Below are 22,421 nucleotides of genomic sequence, written 5' to 3'. Positions count from 1 at the left end.
AACTTTTTTGAGCCAAAGTACTCGACACTTCTAATATTTAGACACTGCCACTGTTCATATAGCACAACATGCAACAACGCCACATCTAACAAACAGAAATTTTATGGTTGTTAATGGGTATAGAAACAAATGTTCAAAATACCTAGTGTTAACTCCAGCTGCAGTGGATCTAATGTCAGTGTTAGAAGCAATGATATGTCATTTTCCATTGCACTTTTTTATCTTACAGTTTCTTCTTTTTATTTTTTATTTAACTTGGGACGTTACCCATCACCATGGTAATGTGTCTTACCAGGAGAAGAGGCCAAACCACAAGCAGGTACTCAATCCTTGTGCTTGAAAGCTCTAATCCAAGTCTCATAATGGTGTTATGGTCCCATATACACTGACCACCGAGCCAAAAGCTCAAACATCAAATTTTTATTTTGTGTGCACGCGTGCACACGAGAGAGAGAGAGAGAGAGAGAGAGAGAGAGAGAGAGAGAGAGAAAATGGCCTCTCAAAATCTGAGACTTGCTTGTAGCCACTCCAAGTAATTGCTTTCAACATTTACAAAATTTTCTTGCATTCGAATTTTGTATTCAAAAACGACCTACATGGCTTAGAGCCTTAAAACTTGAGAACAGAGAAATTAAACAATTTTTTTGGGGTAAATATAATAACAGAATTTTAATTTACAGAATGAAAAGAATTTGATAAATGGAGTGATACAAAATTGTTAATTAAATAAAAAATCTTACTCAAAGAATTCATTTGATATGCTTGCGCCCACAAACAATTCAATTGGTAGGAAACTGGTCACTTCTACAGTGAAGATGGTCCCTCCACCTTATTATTTGTTATATTCATTCGATGAATAATCCTCCAATGTAGAATACTTGGGTAACTTATACGAGTAAGGTCCTGCAAAAAGTATAAACGCAAGATACACAATGTTTAGACCATGTCCATGGAAAAGCCTAGCACTTGGGATCTACAACGAGAAATATGTAACCAGAAAGTTTACATGGAGAAGTGTGGACTCTCTCTCTCTCTCTCAAAGTAAGATACACAATGTTTAGATCATGTCCATGGAAAAGCCTTACTTAAACAAACAGTCTCTCTCTCTCTCTCTCTCTCTCTCTCTCTCTCTCTCTCTCAACCATGGTTGAGATAATTATTAGGCATGCAAGGGAAACCTATAGTACTGCGTTTTGAAATAGGATTTTTCGAAGTTTAGATTGAATCAGGGCAGTGGAAGGTGTTCTTTCACTTTTGGTAGCTGAGCATGGAATTTGGGCTTGGGCTTTATCGGCTGTTTCGGGCCAAAATAGCCGCTCTCTACGCTCTCCCTCTTGGACACAGGTGTCTTGGTGACTAATGCCAACAGATCCATTGCATCATTTGCTCCACACTACTAGGTTTTGATAGTATTGAAAACTATTATCAATATTAAACATTTAATCTATTATCATCATATATCCATACACGGTTTAAACAAAAGAAAATTTATCAAAAATACCCCATTAGAGATGCACCATTTAACGTTCTACCCATTTGCAACTATTCCAACACAAGATCATGTATTTTTCTATGGGTATTTTGAAATTAAATTAAATGATATGGGTAAGGTGTTAAATTGTTCCCCTCATAGGCAATTTGATAAATTTCCCTAAAATAAATAAGCAGAGATATTATTAGCAAGTAATTTCTTTTGGTTTTCTGATGGAATGGTTTTTCATATTAATAAAACCAAAATTTACAAGTATTTATTAATGAATGGAAAAAATTGTTATATTTGTGTGTGGTTTGTACAAAATTGGAACCAACAATTTCACTCCTAAGAAGAGGGGTCTAGTAATAAGAAGGTTAGGTAATGAGACTCCTTTGGCGAGGGAATCTGCTGAGGCATTTGCCTCTCTCCATGATTGTCTGAATGATACCTGTAGGAATCGGCAAATGTCAACGACCCGATCAAAAATAGATTCCAATCTCAAGGGGTGGATAAATATTTCCTTATCACAATTTAGAAAGGTGGTTCCCAACTTCTTTCGAACACATTTGAGACCAACGAGCTATGCAATTAGCTGCATTTGCAATGCCTATTGGGCCTGAGTAAGTGATTGAGGTCTCGGCTGAATGATTTGTGAAAATGCCCCTGATGCCAGCTGGTTCTGGATTGCCGAGGGAGCTATCAAGGTTGAGTTTGATGATGCCAAGCTCGGGTAGGATCCAGTAGGAAGATCTATAGTATCAATTCTTGAGCGCATTGATGTGACTTTTTATTCTCTCTCTCCCTCTCCCTCTCCCTCTCCCTCTCTCTCTCACATATCACTCTTAATGTAACAGACAATGTCGAATGCATCATAATTGATCTAAACAAATAGAAAATGCAGAAGGGAAAAAAAATTGACCTTTTAACCTCCCCCCCCCCCCCCCCCCCCCCCCCTCCCCTCCTCCGGGGGCAAGAAAAAGAAAAAGAAAAGGGGGCGGTTTGGAATAGATAAATGGAAGACTTTCCTAATAAGAAATAGATGACACCTCTAAGGTCAAGGGTTTCATAGAAAAACAACTCAAATTTACATGATATCTTAGGCCAAGGAAAATCACACTTTCGTCCAAAAAAACTGGGTTCATGAGGCAATGCATGACATTTTCTTTTCAGGTCAGTAACTTTGTTAAATGAAACGTTGGGGGCAAATAGGGTTGATTTCTCTTCCTCAAACATCTGTTCATTCAAATAGTTACACACTTGGGAATGTTAACCACAGGGTACAGCTGATTTAAATGATTCCAGATATGGTGAGCCTAATTGATTTTTCTACTGCTGTTTCAAAGAAGTAAAACATTTCCAGTAAGAAGTGGATAATGGTAGCACTATAAAATTATATGTCAAACCATAGAAAATCGCAATGATGCTATGTTATGATTCCCAAGTCCCAAGCGACATGTTAGTTCTTATCAGTCCTGTATTTATTTATTAAAAGAAAATGAATATTTGACTTGCATAAGTATTGGAATATTGAGGGAGATGGAATTGTTAGACAGAAAATGATCAGGAAAGACGTGTAAAACAGAATTCAGCAAAATAAAAAGGAAACAGCAAGGAACTGAGGAAATTAAAGTTGGAAGGCATGAGTAGTAGGTAGGTTCTGAAAAAAAAAAACCATATGGGTCGGTGACAATGTAAAAACCTAGAGAAAACAGCAGCTTACAGGATCAAAGACAAAGCAGAAGAGATTGAAAAGATGAACACCAATATTTACGAACTCTGTCACTGATGTGATGACATCCACAGGAAAAGAGGAACAATGGTTTCACTATGGAAGCTCCAAAAGGTACAAGACAACTCCCCTTGCTTTTTAAGTCTGGGTACCCACCCTAGGGCCCCTTCGATTCATAAGGCTGCCCGGACCGCCTAGTTGGCCAGGCGGCCGAATTTTTAATTACTGATTCGTTGCAATCTCTAGAGTACTATAGAGGGACCTTTTTCTATTAATTTTATTTTTATTTATTTAGTTTTTCTGTGTGTTTTTTGCAGGATGGTAGCTCAGAGTTGCCATATGAACTTAGGATGTAGAGTCACTATTGCCAACATTCACACCATCAATCCATGTACCAGATGCTCCAAATAGGGTATGTTAGCATGGTTTAGTTATTGGAACAAACTTCAAAGGTTTGAACCCTAGACTAAAGCCTAATTACATACTATAAATCGACCTTGAACCACGAACAATAACCTATGATTATCATAAGCCCCAATTCTCTTAAAAGCTCCTCTCTTGGGGACATAGAGTGTTATCAAGGAGCATCAACATGCCACTAAACTTGTCAACCGCTGAAGGGAAACAAAAAAGGAGAAAGCAACAACTTAACATGCAAATGTAGGGATCAACAATGATCCCAAAAGTTAAGGGGCACAGCCCAACAATTGATTCCCAAACCACGTCTTTATAAAATTAATGGCCAGCGGTTTCAAACACCTCAAAAAAAGCCCACATCACATAATCTCAGCAACATAGTGTATCGCCTCCACTCCCTAGCTACGAATCCAAACGCACTGAGCCTATGCTACCCCCCTTGCGATTTTCAATAGACCACCAACTTCTTCACATATGTCCTGTTTGAACATCCACTTTTTTAGGCTTAGGGATAAAATTCCCTTATAGTGGTGTTGGAATAGGCCACGTTTCTTGATGCCCCACCATTCATTCCCACAACTCCAACAATCAAACATAGTTTATCAGAAAAATGCTAACAATAGGGAGATTTCGTGGATAGTGACAAAAGCGAAAAAGCATCTTTTGCTGCTATTGACAAAAACAAGGATACCTTTACTGGCCTTTTCAATCATTTTCCCCTCCAAATAAGGGCAAAAGGTGTTGGGGGATTTTCTAAACTCCAAAATTTGTTTTGAGCCTCTAGAGACACCCAAAAAAAGAATAAAATAAAGTAAAATTCTGAATTTGATTTGATTGAACTTCGAATTCGAAGTTTCTTAAAAAGTTGATCCAAGCATCACCCGTTTGTTTGAGATTCAATTCTATCCATTTTGGAAGCTTATTAGAGGGTTATTAGCGAGCTTTTGAGATCGGTAAACATCTCAAATATTGAAGATTGAACATCGAGCATAAAAGTTAGTCAAGAATCTTCGTATTTGTGATTTTATTTGTTATTTCGATGTCTTCTTTGGGTTCTTCTAGAAGTAGTGATTAAGGTTGGCAGTATTGTTATAACCTGAATCTGAAGAATAAAACTTGTATAAGGTGTAAGAAAAAGATACTAATGGGAGTATAAACTGGTTCAAGAAACACCTTGCCGGTATTAGGGGTCATGTTGCCTCTTGTAAGAAGATTCTTAATGCTATTGAGGAGAGATTAAACACTATTTGAATTTGGTAAAACAACATAAGGATGGAAAAGGGGGCCCGCGTAGCAGATTTAAGAGCTCGGGTTCATGTATTTGATGATGTTAGTGAGGATGAGGAGGATATTGAGGTGGCTCAAGGGGCTTTGTCCTAGTCTAGAAGAGTAAAGGGAGTTGTCATCTGGTTTGGGCCCAAGAAGCCTCAGGTGAAGGGGCCTATGGATTGATTTTTCCCCCCTAACCCTAAGATTACAATTGAGATAACAAACAAGCAGACCATGATTGAAAATTGATTCAAGAAGGAAGAGAGAAACTGAGTAAATCAGTACATTGCTCGGTGGATGTATGTGGCGGGCATTCCTTTCGCCGTTCATATAAGCAGCTTCTACACCATGGTGGAAACAAGTGGCCAATTGGGGTGTGGGATGAGGGCCCCACCCCATATGCACTTTCAGAGCCTCTTTTGAAAAAAGATGTGTAACTCAAGAGGGGGTTAGTCAACATACATGAGGCATGGGCTAAATATGGGGTATCTATTATGACCAACTCTTGAAGCGATAAGAAGAGGAGTCTGATGAATTTGTTGGTCAACTGTCCTTTAGGACAATCTTTTTGAGATCTATTGATCCCTTTGATGACACCACGAAGTCTCCTATATACATAAATTGATTGAGATGGGTATTAAAGAGGTTGGGGGGCAGCATGTTATTCAGGCAGTCACAGACAATGCTACTTCTAATGTAGTTGCTTCTACTATGTTGTGCCATAACATATGTGGTCTACAATAGCCCCACCAAAAGTGCAACCTTTTAATTGGATAGCATGCCAAGAAAAAGCCCTCACAGTTGACCAAATACAACAGAGGGGAATTCCCATTCCCAAATCGTTGTGTTATGCGTCTCTGCGAAGAAGAGAGCAACTCCGACCTTTTTATCCATTGCAACCTTGCACTCAAACTTTGGCGCCAACTTCTCCATCTTTTCGGCCTCACCTAGGTTACTCCTGCTTCCCTGTCGGTCCTCCATAATTTCTCGATGGACTGTCCATGGCCAAAGGCGGGCAGGCTTTTATGGAAGGCCTCCATAGCGGCAACGATTTGGGTCATCTAGACCGAAAGAAACTCATGGATCTTCCAAGGTGTCAAGAGCGAAGCTTCGGCCTCGGCCCTATTCCACAAAATTACCTCTCAAGTCATTTTCAAGGCTTCCAACCACAAGGCCTTCACTGGCATTTTGGCTTGCAACCTTGCACTCAAACTTTGGCGCCAACTTCTCCATCTTTTCGGCCTCACCTAGGTTACTCCTGCTTCCCTGTCGGTCCTCCATAATTTCTCGATGGACTGTCCATGGCCAAAGGCGGGCAGGCTTTTATGGAAGGCCTCCATAGCGGCAACGATTTGGGTCATCTAGACCGAAAGAAACTCATGGATCTTCCAAGGTGTCAAGAGCGAAGCTTCGGCCTCGGCCCTATTCCACAAAATTACCTCTCAAGTCATTTTCAAGGCTTCCAACCACAAGGCCTTCACTGGCATTTTGGCTTCGTCATTCCTACAAATTTGGGAAAATGTTCCATTTCCACTCCCCTCGGGTCTCACGAGCTAACAACTGGTCTCCTCCCCCAAAAGCCCTCAATAAACTCAACTTTGACTGGTGTTCCCTAGGAAACCCAGGACCAGCAGGAGTGGGTGGGGTCTTCAGAGACCACCATGGCAACATCCTGGTCTCTTTTTCAAAGTACATTGGCCATGCCAACTCCCAGCTTGCCGAGTCTACGGCTCTCCTCTCGGGTCTCAAAATGTTCGACCCCATGTGGGGACTACCACTGATCGTTGAAGGAGAAGCCAGAAACATAATCACTTGGGCTGCTGGAAATGCCCCTCCCCCCGGTACCTTGCTTTGATTTATGATAAGATTATGCATGTTTGCAAGGATATAGCCATCTTATGGAGGCATACCTGGAGGACATCAAACACCGTGGCCGATCAAATGGCTAAGGAGGGAGCGGTTGCATGTGTGGCAGCTTCATAAGAGCATGGGATTTTTTGGCGCATCTTTGTTTTTCGGTCCCATCTTTTCTATGGACTTATGGAATCCTTGGATCCACATTTTATATGTTTATATGTTTTTGTAAATCCTCTGTAAATGGGCAACTGTTATAAGCCCCACCAATTTTTTGTATAGGGCTACTCTTTTTGGAAGCCTACTTTTTTGCCGAGAGGCCCGGCCTGTGGGCTCTCTCGATGGACTACTGTAATCTTTTCGTTTACTTAATACAATAGTTAACTTCATCAAAAAAACCTTGTTGCGCCATAACTACCCTCATATCGTTTGGACACCATGCACAACCCACTGCATAGACCTCATGCTTGAGGCTATGGCAGTATGCTTGAGATTGAAGGCACAACTAGTAAGGCTAGGTCAGTTACAACCTTTGTTTTTAGCCACACCCTCACCACCCTCAACATGATGCACAAGTTTACAAAAAAGTGGGTGAGAAATAGAGAGCCCAGGGTTACAAGATTTTCTACCCAGTTCTTATGTTTACATAGCATTCATAAGAGGAAAAAACGATTGAAGCAAATGCTTACCTTTGCCGATTGGTCACACTAAACGTGGGTCAGGCATCAAAAAGGGAAGAAAGGAGAAACCATCCTATCTAAGCATTTTTGGCGTGGGGTCAAACACGCTCTTTAGGTATTTTTTTCCACTAGTCAATGTCTTGTATATGGTTGAAAGTGACACACCCTCTATGGGCTATATGTATAAGAGAATGAAAAGTTGCAAGAGATAGATAGTTGAGAATTTGGGAAATGATGAACTATAAATCAATTTGGAAGATTATTGACGAGAAGTGGGATAGGAAGCTACACTGACCATTGTATGAAGGTGGTTATTATTTGAACCCAGTTTTTTTTTTATGTTGATATGGACATTTAGACAAATGACACAATAATGACTTTGAGTTTAATTATTGTCTTGAGAGGTTCGTTCCTATTTAGGAGATCAAGGATCATACATGTGCCGAGGAAATACTCCAATACATGTTTGCATTGACATCATTTGGGCCTACCATGACAATGAGGCAAAGGACCAAAATTGATTCACGTAATATATTTAAATCTTTTCCAATACTTTTTGTCTAAATCAATAAAGACCATCTAGAGGTTTTTTCTCTTCTCGCTAAACTTCTCAATCAACTTCCTAATTGGGAAAATAGACTCATTTTATGTCATAGTTATTGCTTAATCACTCTCCCACAACTTTGTAGTGTAGCTCATAAGTTTGATCCCTTGATAGTTCGTACAATTCTATATGTCTCCTTTGTTCTTATAAATAAGTACCACAATACCTTTTCTTCATTCACTTGACATTTTCTTTGTTCTCAACATCTTGTTGAATAGCTTGGTCAACCAAAGTATGTCAATTTCTCCCATGCACTTCCAAACTTCTATTAGGGTACCATCTGATCTTAAAGTCTTTCCAATCTTCATCTTTCTCAAAGCTTCCTTCAACTTTAGATATCCTAATCCTATGAATGTATCTATGGCTTCCGACCGCAACGCTGTGCTCCTACAGTAGCCACCATTTAACAATTTTTGAAAAAAAATTCTCCACATTTCATTGACCTCATCATCTTTCAATAAAACCCTCTAATACTCACTCTTAATGCATTTAACATAATCTAGGTCCTTATACTTCCTCTCTCTCATTTTCGCTAATATGAAGACATCTCTTTCGCCTTCCCTTGACCCCAATTTATCGTACAGATCATCATATGCCTTGAGCTTAACCTTACTCGCTATTTTCTTAGCGTTCTTCTTGACATTTTTATATTCTTCTAATTTTTTATAATTTCTACTCCATTGCCAAATCTTGAAATATAATCATTTTTTGTTAATAGACTTTTGAACCTCATCACTCCACCGCCAAGTTTCCTTATCTGGATGTCTTTCCCTCCAGATTCTCCTAAAACTTCGTTTGCCACTTTCTCAAGGCAGTCAGTCATCTCATTCCACATAACATTAACTTCATCCTTAGAATTTTAGTTTCCTTCCTTTATCATTTTATTCGTAAATAAGTATATTTTCTCCCTGTTTAAATTTCATCACCTAATTCTTGGACACCAATTAATTTCACTCCTCTTCCATCTCTTTATGCAAACATACATAACTATGAGAATATGTTGCATGGTCAAACTCTCGCTTGGGATAACCTTACATCGTTACATGATGGTCAATGTGCCTTCTTAACTAGAAAGAAGTCTATCTGGATTTTATATGATCCATTTTGTAAGTTATTAAATGTTCATCTTACTTTTTAGAGTAGGTATTTGCTATTGTTAGGTCGTAAGCCATAGCAAAATAAAAAATAGCACCATTGATCTCATATCTTTCCCTAAATCCATATCCTCCATGTACCTTTTTATATCCTCCACTATCTTTTCCTATATGACCATTTAAGTACCAACCTAAAAAATTCCTCTCTATTTGGCATTCCTTGGACTGGTCCATCCATGTCCTCGTAGAATTATATTTTAATTCCATCCTCTGGTCCTACCTGTGGTGCATAAGTGCTAATTACGTTAATTATCTCCTCCCTTAACACAAGTTTAATTAATAGGAGTCTACGACTTACTCTCTTAGTATCTACTACTTTATCCTTTAAATCTTCGACTACTATTATGCCTACGCCATATCTATTATAATCTTTTCCTATACACCAAAGTTTATATCCATCAATTTCCTCAGTTTTTGTCCCTTACCACTTAGTTTCCTGTAAGCAAGTATGTTACCTCTCCTTCGTCTCATTGCTTCCATTAACTCGATACTCTTCCTGTTAGAGTTCCTACATTCCATGTGACTAAGCAAATCCTATTTCTCTTGGACTAGCTTCTTCATCACGCTCGTCTAAAATGGCACAGGAACCCTTGCCTACTTATCACCGCAACTGGGTGTCATTGTGGCATGCCACTTTTAGGGAATGCCCTAGCTAACCCTCGCTAATTTCTCACTACACCCAGGTGTTGGTACAACGTGTTGCTTACAGGGAACTGCCGAGCATGAGTATATAACATCGCATCAGGATTCATGAAATAGATGTGGCAAAAGTTTTATGATGGCTGCCACCTCACAAAAAACTTCTCCTTTCTCCGGGCTTGGGACCAGCATATGACAGGCTTGTGATCGATCCTATATCGTAATTTATGATTATTTCATAATTAACTACAGACATCACACCCAATTTGCAACCTGTTGGTGGAGCCAGTATGGGTGTAATGCTCCAAACTTACAGAAGATGCCCATTATCATCTTGATCATAACAACTACCTCAACTGATTGTGAGTGGAACTGGAGTACTTTTGATATAGTATATTGCTTTAATTTAGTGAATATAACTTTATTACTTTAATTTTTTATTAACTTATTTACATATTAAGTATTTACTATTTAAAATTTAAGTCCTCAAATTATTTTTAGTTTATTACTTAGTAATTTAGTAATCAGTATTAGTAATAACAATGTAAGTATTACATTTTCATTTTATGTGCATGTGTTTCATACAGGTTCATACAAAGAAAAGAGACAAACTTTGAAGAAAAGAGGCTCAATGACTTAATTTATGTGAAGTTTAATCGAAGATTACAAGAAAGATTTGCTAAGCGTGATAAAAGAGCCTCCCCCCCACCCCCCCCAAATCGAACGACAAGGAGAATGCCATGGAGTAGTTGGTTGGTGAAAATGATGAAGTCCAAGAGCATGAGGGATTGACATTGTATATAGCTTTAGAGGCAACAAGTAGAGCAGCGGACCTTCCTAGGGCCACTAGATCATCTACACAGAGGAGGCAAATTCAAAAGAAACGGAGGAGGACCGGCATAATGTTGATGAGGGAGATGATTCTAATGATGGAGTCAACTCTGATGCATATAACGAGGCTGCCCGTACTTTTTTTTATGATGACTGAAGACTCTTGAGTCTTTCAGTCCATGGTTCTTTTCTTTTTTTTCTCTTCTTATGTGTATGGACTATGGAGTATTGTATATGGATTGTGAGTTTGTAACCATATCATATTTTACTTTTGGTTGTGCTAGTATTAGTAATCAAGTACTTTGGTTTGGAACTTTGGAGTTTTGGACTATGGGATTTTTAATACTTTATGATGTGTTAATGTGTTATTGTCAATTTGTCGTATATTGTTTTTTTGATAATCAATTTGTCACATATTTTGGTTTGGATTTGGCATAATTCCACATAAAAATGTATAAACAATGCCTGAACATGCATTTTTATACAAAAAATTTACCTAAAATAGGATTCATTGACATCCCTTGCCCCCCTTTTGAACCCGGGAAATCCCTGTCTGCCTCAGCGTTGTACAGCCTAGAACCCCTTGGACGCCTAGGCGCTGCGCAACGTTTTTTGAAACGCTGGTTGCCCATAATGGCATGTAACCATAATGTTGGGATATGGCTATCAGGATTTCCATATGGGCCTTAGAAGCCAGTGCCATTCGCCTCATATTGGACTGTTGGTTCCTTGTTATTTAGATGCTCATGCCCCTAATCTTTTGGGCTTCCACATATCCTACCAATCTCTAAGGCATTATTTATAACCTTGAAGCATGAAAACTCTTTGCACATGCTCCAATTTCACTAGAATGATATCTCACATCTCATCGTAACATAAGGCACACCAAAATATTGGAGATAGTAGATTTAACGAGTATAATTCTGCCACCAGGATGAGAAAGTGGTTCTTCCAAGGGGCTAGTCTTCTTTTAAACTATTGAATCAGTCCATAGGCTTCTTCTTAACCAATTTTAAGCAAAACTTGCTTTTGGGAGAAAAAGAAAAGCTTGAGATAGTTGTATGAAAGGAAGGAAGCAATATGTCTAAAACTACAATCCAAAGCCACAAGCTTATTCACCACATACAACCTGCAATAAGAACTCTTGTTTAGCCCAATCTTGAGACCCAAAAATCCTCATAGCACCACAAAATGAACCGAATACGGTCCAACTAGTGTACTCACAGATTCCTCACAAAACATTATTTGTGATTAACAAACTGAAGATGAGTGTCTAAGACCTCCAGATACTACAATAAACCAACTCAAGAGGATGATGCAGGGGCTTGTGTCCATCTAGCAAGTGCAAGCTTCTATCATGATGGTGCATAGAAATGGTGAGAGGCTCCACTTGCCTTAGGTCCTTGAAGCACGGGAAGGAACTTTTTTCCCTTTTTTTGACTAAATAACTCCCAAAGAATCCATCAAGAGGAGGAGATCCATTGATTAACACTGAGAACCATGGGTCAAAACACACGTGGCCATCTATTTCCTCCACTTCACACTAAACCCCATATACAGAAAAGTTAACCTGGAAATTCCTACTCCACATGATTGTACATCTTCTCCATGTCAACTTCACAGATAATTCCTAACAGGCATTTGGACCTACAATCTAGGAATTTGTGGAGATCATAGGAGGACTCGCCAAGATCATAACTTGGTGAGTCCTCCTATGAGGTATGTGATGTGTCCCAGCTAGGATTCAATTATATTGATAGAAACCAGCTGGAAGTTGATTTTGAAGTGAGAAGCAGCATGGGGATAGGACATGGGCAATCTACATATAATACAAAGAATTTTGGGTATTATTTATGCATATTATGTAGATGTGATATATGTAGATATCACACATATACATGTATACAATAACATTCACCATACATACATAACTAAGCGTATTCTTTAATTTTCAAGAAGCCAGCTCTTAAAAATCCATATTTTTGGGACCACCACCGCCCTAATCACTTAATATATTTCCAGAAAATCATATTACACAAGAAAATCTTATATTTTTCCCATAAGTCGTAATACTTGAGCTAAACAAACTATGATTTACCCAAATTTTTCTGGGGGGAACTGAAGTTCAGTTTTATGACTTGTATGAATCACATAATCCTGCTTCATGTAAACTTGACTTAGTCCAGCCATTTCCACAGATGAATAAATTTAACAATACTTCACAAACTTTTCTGTAATACAGTTATCATTCACTTCACATGTTTTACTTCTCCATCCAATTTTGGAATACCAGAAATCCTTATGCAGTCTTGTCATATTGGGATGCTTTCACTGTACCCTTATGCATGTCATGAGATTAGATAATCAAGAAACCCATGATGCAACAACTCATATAGGCCCAGCCATGGCCTCCTACTTCTTCTCCCCGGTCCAAGAATCTTCTTCTCAATAAAATGGTAGCCACACAATCAATCTTCTATTAACTTGAATCAGAAAAATAGAGAAAACCTAAACTTGCCTTAGTTTAAACACAACTTTAAGCTTCTGTAAGCAAGTTCCTAATATGGATATCTTGTATTCTGCATATATTACATATGGTGCTGACTATATGGCTATCTGTGGACACTAAGTGTTAAGTAAACAATAGTCCATTTATGTGATAAGGTACTAATCGTATATAAAAGAACACAGATAGATTACTTGATTTAAGGGGCAACCAGGCAACCCTACACTTGCATTAGATCCCATAGAACCATGTCTTTGTTGTAAATGTATGATTTTCATATCCAAGCCCTTTTACCAGGAGCACATGATTCCATTGTTTCTTTCCTTCCACATGCTCTGAATGGTGTCTAATAATCTACTCAGCCATTAATGGTCAAGTCTAATTTCAACAATAATTTGTAAATTCCTGCTGCCACTATACTTTGTGACATGCATGATCTATTTCACACTAGTTTTTCCAACATGGAAGAACACTCCTAATCTCCATATTTCATATTGTCCTAAGCCATCATAGTAAAAATATGAAGTGTGATGCAGAAGCGATCTAATGAAAACTGAGCTCATCTCCTCCATTCCCAATAAAATAAAAGGAAATTTAGAAACGAAATATCTAAGAATGACTACCGGAACCAGATATTTTTAATTCTAACTTGCACTTCTTTTGACTTGTAATAAAAAATTCTTGAAATAAGCAAAACAGAAAACCAAAATACCACTACCTTTATCTGACCAAAAAATCCATCAACAATTAAACGCAGTTATTGTAATTTGTAAGCTGGTATGCAAATCCCAAAAAACTCTTCAATTGATTAAAAGATGAAAAACCCAGAATTATTGGCATGAGTGCTAAATGGCAAATACTTATGCACCGAAAACTGTACCTAATATTTGGGATGCATTTATAGCATGCCTCTCATATTAACATCTAAAGCTTTGTCTTTATAAAGTTGCATCCCTTCCATATCTCCAGTAATTGTAAGCATCAAGTTTCAAATTTTCAATTATGTATTTCAGCTGCAAAGACAGGCAAAAACAATAAGTTAGGAATTAATTTCTATACAATCAATAAAAGAAACCATCACCCCATAGATATTTATTTTCCCAAAAGATTTATTGACTATCCTTTCCATGACAGAAACTATTGCCCATCAAATGATCCATTAAAAAAATTACCCACGCTAAGTATTATGTATACATGCACATAAAATTTGAGAACGAAAAAAGAAATTTAATCATATTTTGCCTTCTTACCATGTATTACAAGATATAGAAACTCTTGTTTTACATATGTAAAACAGAAACTATTGCCATCGAATGCTCCATTAACAAAATTACCCACACTAAGTATTATGTATACATGCACATAAAATTTGAGAAGGTAAAAGGAAATTTAATCAGATTTGGCCTTCTTACCATGTATTACAAGATCTAGAAACTTTCTTTTTACATATGTAAAATTCCCCACTTGCTTCCTCCCTTTAGACAGGAATTGGTTCCAATCCAAGATCAAATTAGAAGCAGCTGTTGCCTGTTCCATTCTGAAGGAATTTTATTTCAAACCCATGATTTATCAGTACTTTACCCAACGAGTGCAGTCTCATGTCTTTGCTTATTAGCAAGCAACTCGGTTTCAGGAAGCTTATCTTCCTTGGACATTTCCCTAGCCAGAATAACATAAGTCTGAAAGTTGGGGGTGCATCCCTTTTCTTCCATTTCATGAAGAAACTTCAAGCACATCTCTGAATTTCCTTCCTTCAATAAGCCATCTATGAGCACAGTCCAAATAACCTCATTGGGATTCCATTGCGCCCCAAGCATGTTATTGAACAAAGCTTGGGCCTCTTCTCCCCGATTGTCTTTGCAAAGAGAAAATAAAAGTGCCTTATAAATTGCTAAAGAAGGTTCAAAGCCATTAGTTATCATTTCATGGAACATTTCCAATCCAGATTCTACCCTCATCTCTTTACAATATGCATCGATTAAAGAAGCATACATAGCTTCATTCAGAAAGAAGCCATTCTCTCTCATTCTCCCCAGCACCTGATCTGCTTCATACAATTTACCTTCCCTACACAATCCACACACAAGAACACCATAAGTGTCGACAGTATGTTCGATATTGTTTTGGGATAATCTCTCTAAGAGACTGAAAATTAAGTCAATATTGCTACGTTGGATTGCCTTCTCAGAGCCCATTAACTGTTTCTCTTTCTGCAACCCCTTTATTAGCACCCCATAAGTTCGGTAATTAGGCTTGCAATTAGCATCTATCATTCTCTTAACTAGCTGAAGTGCATGGTCCATCTGACCCAACAAAACAAAACCATCAATAAGTGATGTATAAGTCACTTCATCAGGATTCAACCCGATTTCCTCAATCTTTTTAACCATCATCTCCGCCTCTTCAGCCTTTCCTTCTTGACATAACCCGTGAATGAGAGCACTGTAAGTGTGCAAATTGGGCAGGCATTGCTGCTTCACCATTTCATTGAAAACCCTAAATGCAGAATCGGTATCCCCTATTCTACAAAGCCCATCAATCCATGTTGTATAACTAATAACATTCGGTTTCAGCCCTTTTTCAACCATCTTATTGAACAACTTCTCTAGTTCAGATACCCTGTTCTCCTTACAAAAACCATTAAATATGGCATTATATGTCTGCAAATTGGGTATGCAACCATATCTTTCCATTCTCTCCATCAAAGAGAGAGCAATTTCGAGCTTCCCAGACTTGCAATGGCCATCAATCAAAGCAGTGTATGTAACCTGGTTTGGGTTCAGTCCATTTCCCAACATTTCATCCATTACTTTAGAGGCCTCTTCCAGCATACAAAATTTGCTAAAGCCAGAGATAAGTGCAGTGTAAGTCCATTCATCTGGTGCACACCCACTCTCTCTCATCAATTGGATCAATCTTTTGGCATTACTAAAATTACCCACTTTACAATACCCATTGATCAGTGTGTTATAAGTCACCTGCGATGGAGATGGACCAGCCTTGAGCATCCTATTGAAGAAAACCATGGCTTTATCCATCTTATTTACCAAGCAGAAACCCTTCATTATCTCATTATAGGTTTTGGAATTTGGCATACAACTATGCTTCTCCATCCTATTGAAAATGTCTAAGGCAGAGTCAACTCTTCCTTCACTGCAAAACCCATTAATCAATGCATTAAACGTCACCGTATTGGGAACCAAACCGTTGCTAATCATTTCTTTCAACAAATCACAGGCATCTTCCAGCTTTTTACATCTGCACAATCCACTGATAAGTGTTGTATAAGTCTGTACATTGGGAGGGCAACCCCTATTCTTCATATCCTCCACCAAATCAAAAGCTTCCTTTACTCGACCCAATGAACAAAGAGTAGTTAAAAGAACAGTATAAGTATAAACAGTGGGTTGGCAGTCTCTCTCTACCATTTGATTTAGCATAACCAAAGCTTCATCAATTCTCCCTTCTTTGCATAGCCCATTAATTAAAGTAGAATATGTCACAGAATTCGGAAGGCATCCTTCCTCTTGCATATGATTGAAAACCCCAAAAGCTGCATCTAAATTACATTTTCTACAATGTCCTAGAATCAGTGAAGTATACGTAAACGTATCAGGCCTAAAATCAGCCTGCAAAATAAGACCCAAAAACCCATATGCCTCCTCTACCTTCCCCTTCTTGCACAAAACATTGACCATTGTATTGAAGGTAAGAAGAGAGGGTTTAACCCCACTATCCACCATCTGATAATACACATTTTTTGAAACCGTGTCCATGTCGAACTTCCCCAAAGCAATTAACAAAGTGTTATAAACAGGAAGGAAAAGCCCAAATCCTCTCGATCTCAATTCATTCAAAAATTCAATAACTTTAAGGATTTCTGCCTCATCTGAACAAGCTTTGATCATAAGAATCTGTATTTTCTCAGCTTGTTTGAGCAATTGTTCCCTTAAAAGAGACTTCAACAATACGAAGAAGGTATCCAAACTGTGTTGGTATCCGGGCCTCTGTGAAATCCAGTAAAAGAATTGAAGAGCTGATTTTGCATCTTTATGTAAGCTTAAAACATTGGCTACATGGTGATGGGTCAATCTAGGGCACAAGTTCTTCAGTTCTACGCTGTGTTGCCATCCAAATGAACGAATAATAATGCAAACTCTATGAACAAGGTCCGAGAATTCTTCTTGAATAGGTTCATGGTCAGTAGATTGAGAAAAATCAGCAGAAATATCACTAGTCATCGGGTTTTTCTGAGACCCACAATTCGTTTCCGAGGAAAGAACCGAAGATTGACGAGACCCAACAAAGGAGTTCAGTTTAAAGAAAGAAAATGGAGATGGGTTTTTCAAATGATTCAAGAAAATGGCATTGGTAGGAGTGTTGAAGGCTTGCCTGTACATTTCGTTCATAGGTACGTGTCGTGGCCATGGAAACATGGATCGGGAGGTAGCTGAAGATCAACGCTTGATGGAAAGCTCGGATTTTGAATGCATTGTTGCAGAGGAGAGGGTATTTCTCTCTCTACCATGGCGAAGGGCAAGACTCTAAGAGTGGTCTTTGGGACGCCACATCTTGGGCTTTTCGAGAGAGAGGTGGTGCTTTTCTAAAGAGAAAGAGAGAGGTGAGTAGTAGCACATCACGAGAGAGGGAGATGAATGTTTTGATTCCACCAGTCTCTACACTGTCAAATGAATGAAGCGAAGCTTACGCAAAATAGGGTGAAATGTTTAGGTGGGGTAAAGGACAGTAGATATGAAAAACCGATTAATGGCTGGCGATGGATGGGACCTGACCCAGTACGAGTTGATATCAAAACCGATTAATGGCTGGCGATGGATGGGACCTGACCCAGTACGCGTTAGGCATGGGGCCAATTTTTGAACCTCCAGGACGGTTGTGGGTCCAAAGCTTGGACCCCAATATTGTTTAGGTCTAGGTCCGATTGGACTTGATCCGTATCTTAAAAATAGTTAGAGATAAAATATTTGAAACCCTATTCATTTGGATGGATTAAGGATGATTGTATATAATAAAAACTCCTACTCATTTTTAGCTATTAAAAGATAAATCATATCGCTTGAAATCTAATAGCAGGTGATTATGACATTGTTGCCAATAATATAAATATATGATGGTAAGAGAAGGGTAAAAAAAAAAAATTCATAGTGAGGGTGGCAATAGATCCGATCAAACCCGAGACCCAACAATATAGACTTGAGACTTAACGGGTACAAGTATGGGTCTAACTTTTGGACCCAACGAATTGGGTCTGGGACCAAAGCCTGTTCGGGTCTGGATCCGGTTTAAAGTCCAACTGCACCCGACCTATCACTAATTCTCAAATAAATGGGCAAGCTTTCTAGGCTTCCCCTACAGCATAAAACTTATATAATTCCCCTTATCCAACCCTCCATTCTGAATGGAGGGTTAAGATTGCCCCAATCACAATGTCACGTCTTTACACTGTTTTATTTTTATTTTTTTTTCTATAAACTATTTTAACACCAAATTTTGGACGTCCAATCCTCTATTTAACTCGTACTAACGAAAAATATATAAAAAAAAAATTCAATAAAATAAAATGATCAAAATACCCTTGAAAATTTTAAAGTGTATTTTGGTCATTATATTTTATTGAAAAAATATTTTTAATATTTTTTTTGGGTGTGCCCCCATGAGAAGATAGCACGTACCAAATTTTATATTAATATAATTTTTTATTAAAAAACTAAAAATAAAATATTTTGAGACGTCAGATCTAAGATCAAATGATGAGTGGCTCGCTTGATCAAAATTGGATGGCTGGATGGTAGGGGATGCATAGAGGAAGCATAGATCTTCTATGCTATAGGGGAAGTATAGAAACCCTTCCCCAAATAAATTACAAGGCGGCTGTCGAGAAAAGAAAATCATAATGCGACTTTAAACTGCAATTTAAGTGGAATGATTTCACGCCACCGTACACCATGTCATTATAATGTATTGAAACTGAAAATCATGTTTATGGCATTTGCACGATCCTAAATTTTATACAAACATTCTATTTATCCCAATAATTAATTTTTAAAAAAATAAAATTTAATTTGTGTCATAGATAGGTCAAAATGAGTGCCCTCCAACAATGAATATCGACTATCCATTTAGTAAATTTCAAAATCTAGGCATTTAAGAATTCAAAATCAATTTTTCTTTTTTTAACTGTGTTAATCTAATAATAATTAAGCTATCTAAAAGTTTTGAAAAGAAAAAAAAATTTTCTAAAGCCTACAACATAGAATATCATTCAAATGAACAATTTATATTCATTGGGGTTAAAAAATACTTTCTAGGGTATGTTTTCAAATTTTACTTTTTTTTTATTGTTCAATAAATAAAAAGTTATATTTAACAACTAGAGTCAAACACTTGTAACATGGTTTTTGGAATATAGACCCATTGCATGAATTCACTCCCTTTAAATGAATAGCGATGGCCCAGTGAGATCAGGATCAGAGTGTCCCGTGCCTGAGGCCTTCAAATCCATGTTATGTAACCATACTAGTGTTTTAAAACCCTTCAATTTGCAATGCATAAATCAATTTGTATGGGAATTGATATGGACCGAACCTGTTTGCAGATGGTATTAGTACCAACCAGTTAGCCTTATATATTCTTTTTCATCTTTGTGTGCTTATATGATATTTTCTTGGGTCGCCTGTATATCTCCACCCTATAAACCCCAATTTTAATTTTTTTTATATCATTAAAACTTTTAATACTTTTTGGATCATTAATTTGGACCGATTCAAATCTGATTCGAATTACTGATCCTTGCAATCCGACATAAATCTGTTGGTGAACGATTTGCACCACTGATTCGGGTTTTGAAATATTGGATCATACTACTAAGGAGTTCAGTACAATCAAATTCATCAACTTATTGGCCAAATTTGTTAGATTTGAATTGTAGAAATAACTAAAAAATCCATCATCATCACCATGGCCTTTTTCCAACTATTTAAGATCAACTATACTATTTAAGATCAACTACACTACCAAAGGCCATACCCTCAGTGAGACTCTAAATCGCCATATATTTTCTCATTATTACCAACCAAATCCTTTTGGCCTTACTATTTGCCTTTTTTTAATCTTCCACTAAAAACAACTCACACATCCTAATACGTTGTATTGAATCTGCATTGCATATGGCTAACACAACTAAATCTATTTTTCTTATAACCCAAGTTCTCTCGAATGTATTCATATGAAATTCTACCCTTCTTGTCTTGCCACTCATTCATCTCAACATCCTCATCTCAGATACACTAATCTTATGGGTATGTTATTTATTGACCTCCCAACATTCTGTCCCATAGAGCAAAACTAGTCTCACGTTACCCTGTTTTTCTCACCTTCTCATGTAGGGAAAAGAAGTCAATCGGTGAATCTCATTTTTTAAAGTATTTTCACTGCCATTGAAGCCGATTTTTATTTTACCCAAAGAAAAATAAATACGAAAAGAATTGAGAATAGGAGAAAGGTAATACTTCATTCTTGCATAATCTCAACAAGCCTTCTGTTAAGAACAACCAATCTTTCATGAATTCAAACTAAACTCTTTAATGTAAAACTTCGGTTTTCACTTTATAATTTAAATTTCTACCGTAAAACCAAAACCATATTGACTAAAACATGGCATTCTCACAAACTTTGCATCTTCAAAAAAAAAAATGCAATAAAAGTAGACTTATTTATCACTTCTTGTCTTCGGCATTTGAGAGAGAGAGAGAGAGTGAGTGAGTGAGCGAGTGATCACTTGAGGGGGTAAAGAGGAGAGCTCCTTAATCCTTGAGGCAAACCTGTTTCCACAGGAATTAACCAAAAAAAATACTAGCCCAAGCAAACAACCCAAAGCGATTTTTTCTCCCTGGAAACATATTTCCTGGTGATCAAACGTACCAAATTAGTAAATAAAATGAGGGCTATGACCTGATATCTAATTGAATGAGTTAAACCATGAATATACAATGAAAATGACATGCATAGATCCCTTCAACGATTGTTATTCCTGCCTCAAGCCCCATAGAGAACAGAGAGGAGCAAAAAGTGAACAATAATGAAACAATTGATCACATTTTCATAATCGAGATCATGAACGCCCCATTTAGGCTTTCAGGCTCTATTTGAAGAGCAAGAGGGGATCAACTTTCTCATTTAAATTGAGACATTCCCATTGAAAGCTCCAAAAAGAGTCACAGTATTCTTGGTATATTAATGCACTAGATGTTGACCGAGGCAAGCATCAGTAAGTCCTCAAAAAAAATGTCCTCATTGGCTTTGATTGTGAGAATCTTCCTTCCCATTTTTCTGCAAGAATGATAATATCAACATAAAAACCAGAAAATTGAATAACTGTTACCTACCCATCGAAACCACATTACCTAATTGCGATAGAGAAAACATAACATAATTGCCGCTTACAAGTTCCCATAATTAAGATCTCATAACATACACATTAACAAGGCTAATTGTGATAGAGGAAACATAATATAATTGCCGCTTACAAGTTCCCATAATTAAGATCTCATAACATACACAATAACAAGGGTTGAATTTATTGCAACATAAAAGAATTGCCATCACTCTTTTAAGTGTGAATTAGTGCTTTAAACACTGAATTAAGATTTCATCTGAACTTTTGACCCATTAATGCTAGGATGCCTTTGCTATAAGGCCAGGCTTTATGAGAAAAAGTAAACCCTCACCTGAAAACTTCATATGGAAAACACTTTTAGCATGGAAAACCCCTATGATGGCTCTAAAATCTATTTCCACTATACTGATTATGAAATTTGTAACTCAAAAAATAGTACAGATCTCGCTCTGCGAGATCTATGAATACTTGAACATGGATGGTCCAGATATGTGTTACAATATACATTATTTTTAAGGCATGAAATCCTAATCTTATTCATATCCATAATGATCAATATCGATATGATCGATTTGAAGGTTTTGGGACTCCGAAACTACAATTTTGTATAAGATTTGAGGAACTGCTTTATTTTTTTTTCATAAGGCCTAACCCTTATTTTAACCTTTTCCTTAATGCAATGGTCATATTGGTCATCAATGAATTTACAATTATGTATTATTTCTAATATGATCTGTGAAAGACTCCAGGTCATGCGAATTAACCATGGATTGAGGGGAAAAAACAGAAATAAATACATGCAAATTGTATGGGGATTTTAGCATCTCTTCTTAATCTACATGAATCAT

The 22,421-nt window shown here is 37.4% G+C and overlaps 1 protein-coding gene across 1 annotated transcript; it reads right to left on the bottom strand.

The window, feature by feature from the left end:
* Window positions 1–548: 548 nt before the first annotated feature.
* LOC18446706 (uncharacterized) lies at window positions 549–17,895 on the bottom strand. Its single transcript, XM_088849745.1, has 3 exons — window positions 14,570–17,895; window positions 14,038–14,170; window positions 549–903 (listed from the first exon to the last, which is right to left on the bottom strand). The coding sequence occupies exon 1, from the start codon at window positions 17,591–17,593 to the stop codon at window positions 14,735–14,737; it is 2,859 nt and encodes a 952-aa protein (XP_088705871.1). The 5' UTR covers window positions 17,594–17,895; the 3' UTR covers window positions 549–903; window positions 14,038–14,170; window positions 14,570–14,734.
* Between the last annotated feature and the right edge of the window lie 4,526 nt (window positions 17,896–22,421).

Source organism: Amborella trichopoda, chromosome 10 (assembly GCF_054954075.1).
Source record: "Amborella trichopoda isolate Santa Cruz 75 chromosome 10, AtrichopodaSantaCruz75HAP2 v2.0, whole genome shotgun sequence".
Lineage (NCBI taxonomy): Eukaryota > Viridiplantae > Streptophyta > Magnoliopsida > Amborellales > Amborellaceae > Amborella > Amborella trichopoda.
This window is presented reverse-complemented; position numbering and strand designations above follow the sequence as displayed.

Bases quoted from the DNA above. Each gene is read 5' to 3' on its own strand.
- LOC18446706 (XM_088849745.1), bottom strand. From the start codon at position 17,593: ATGTTTCCATGGCCACGACACGTACCTATGAACGAAATGTACAGGCAA.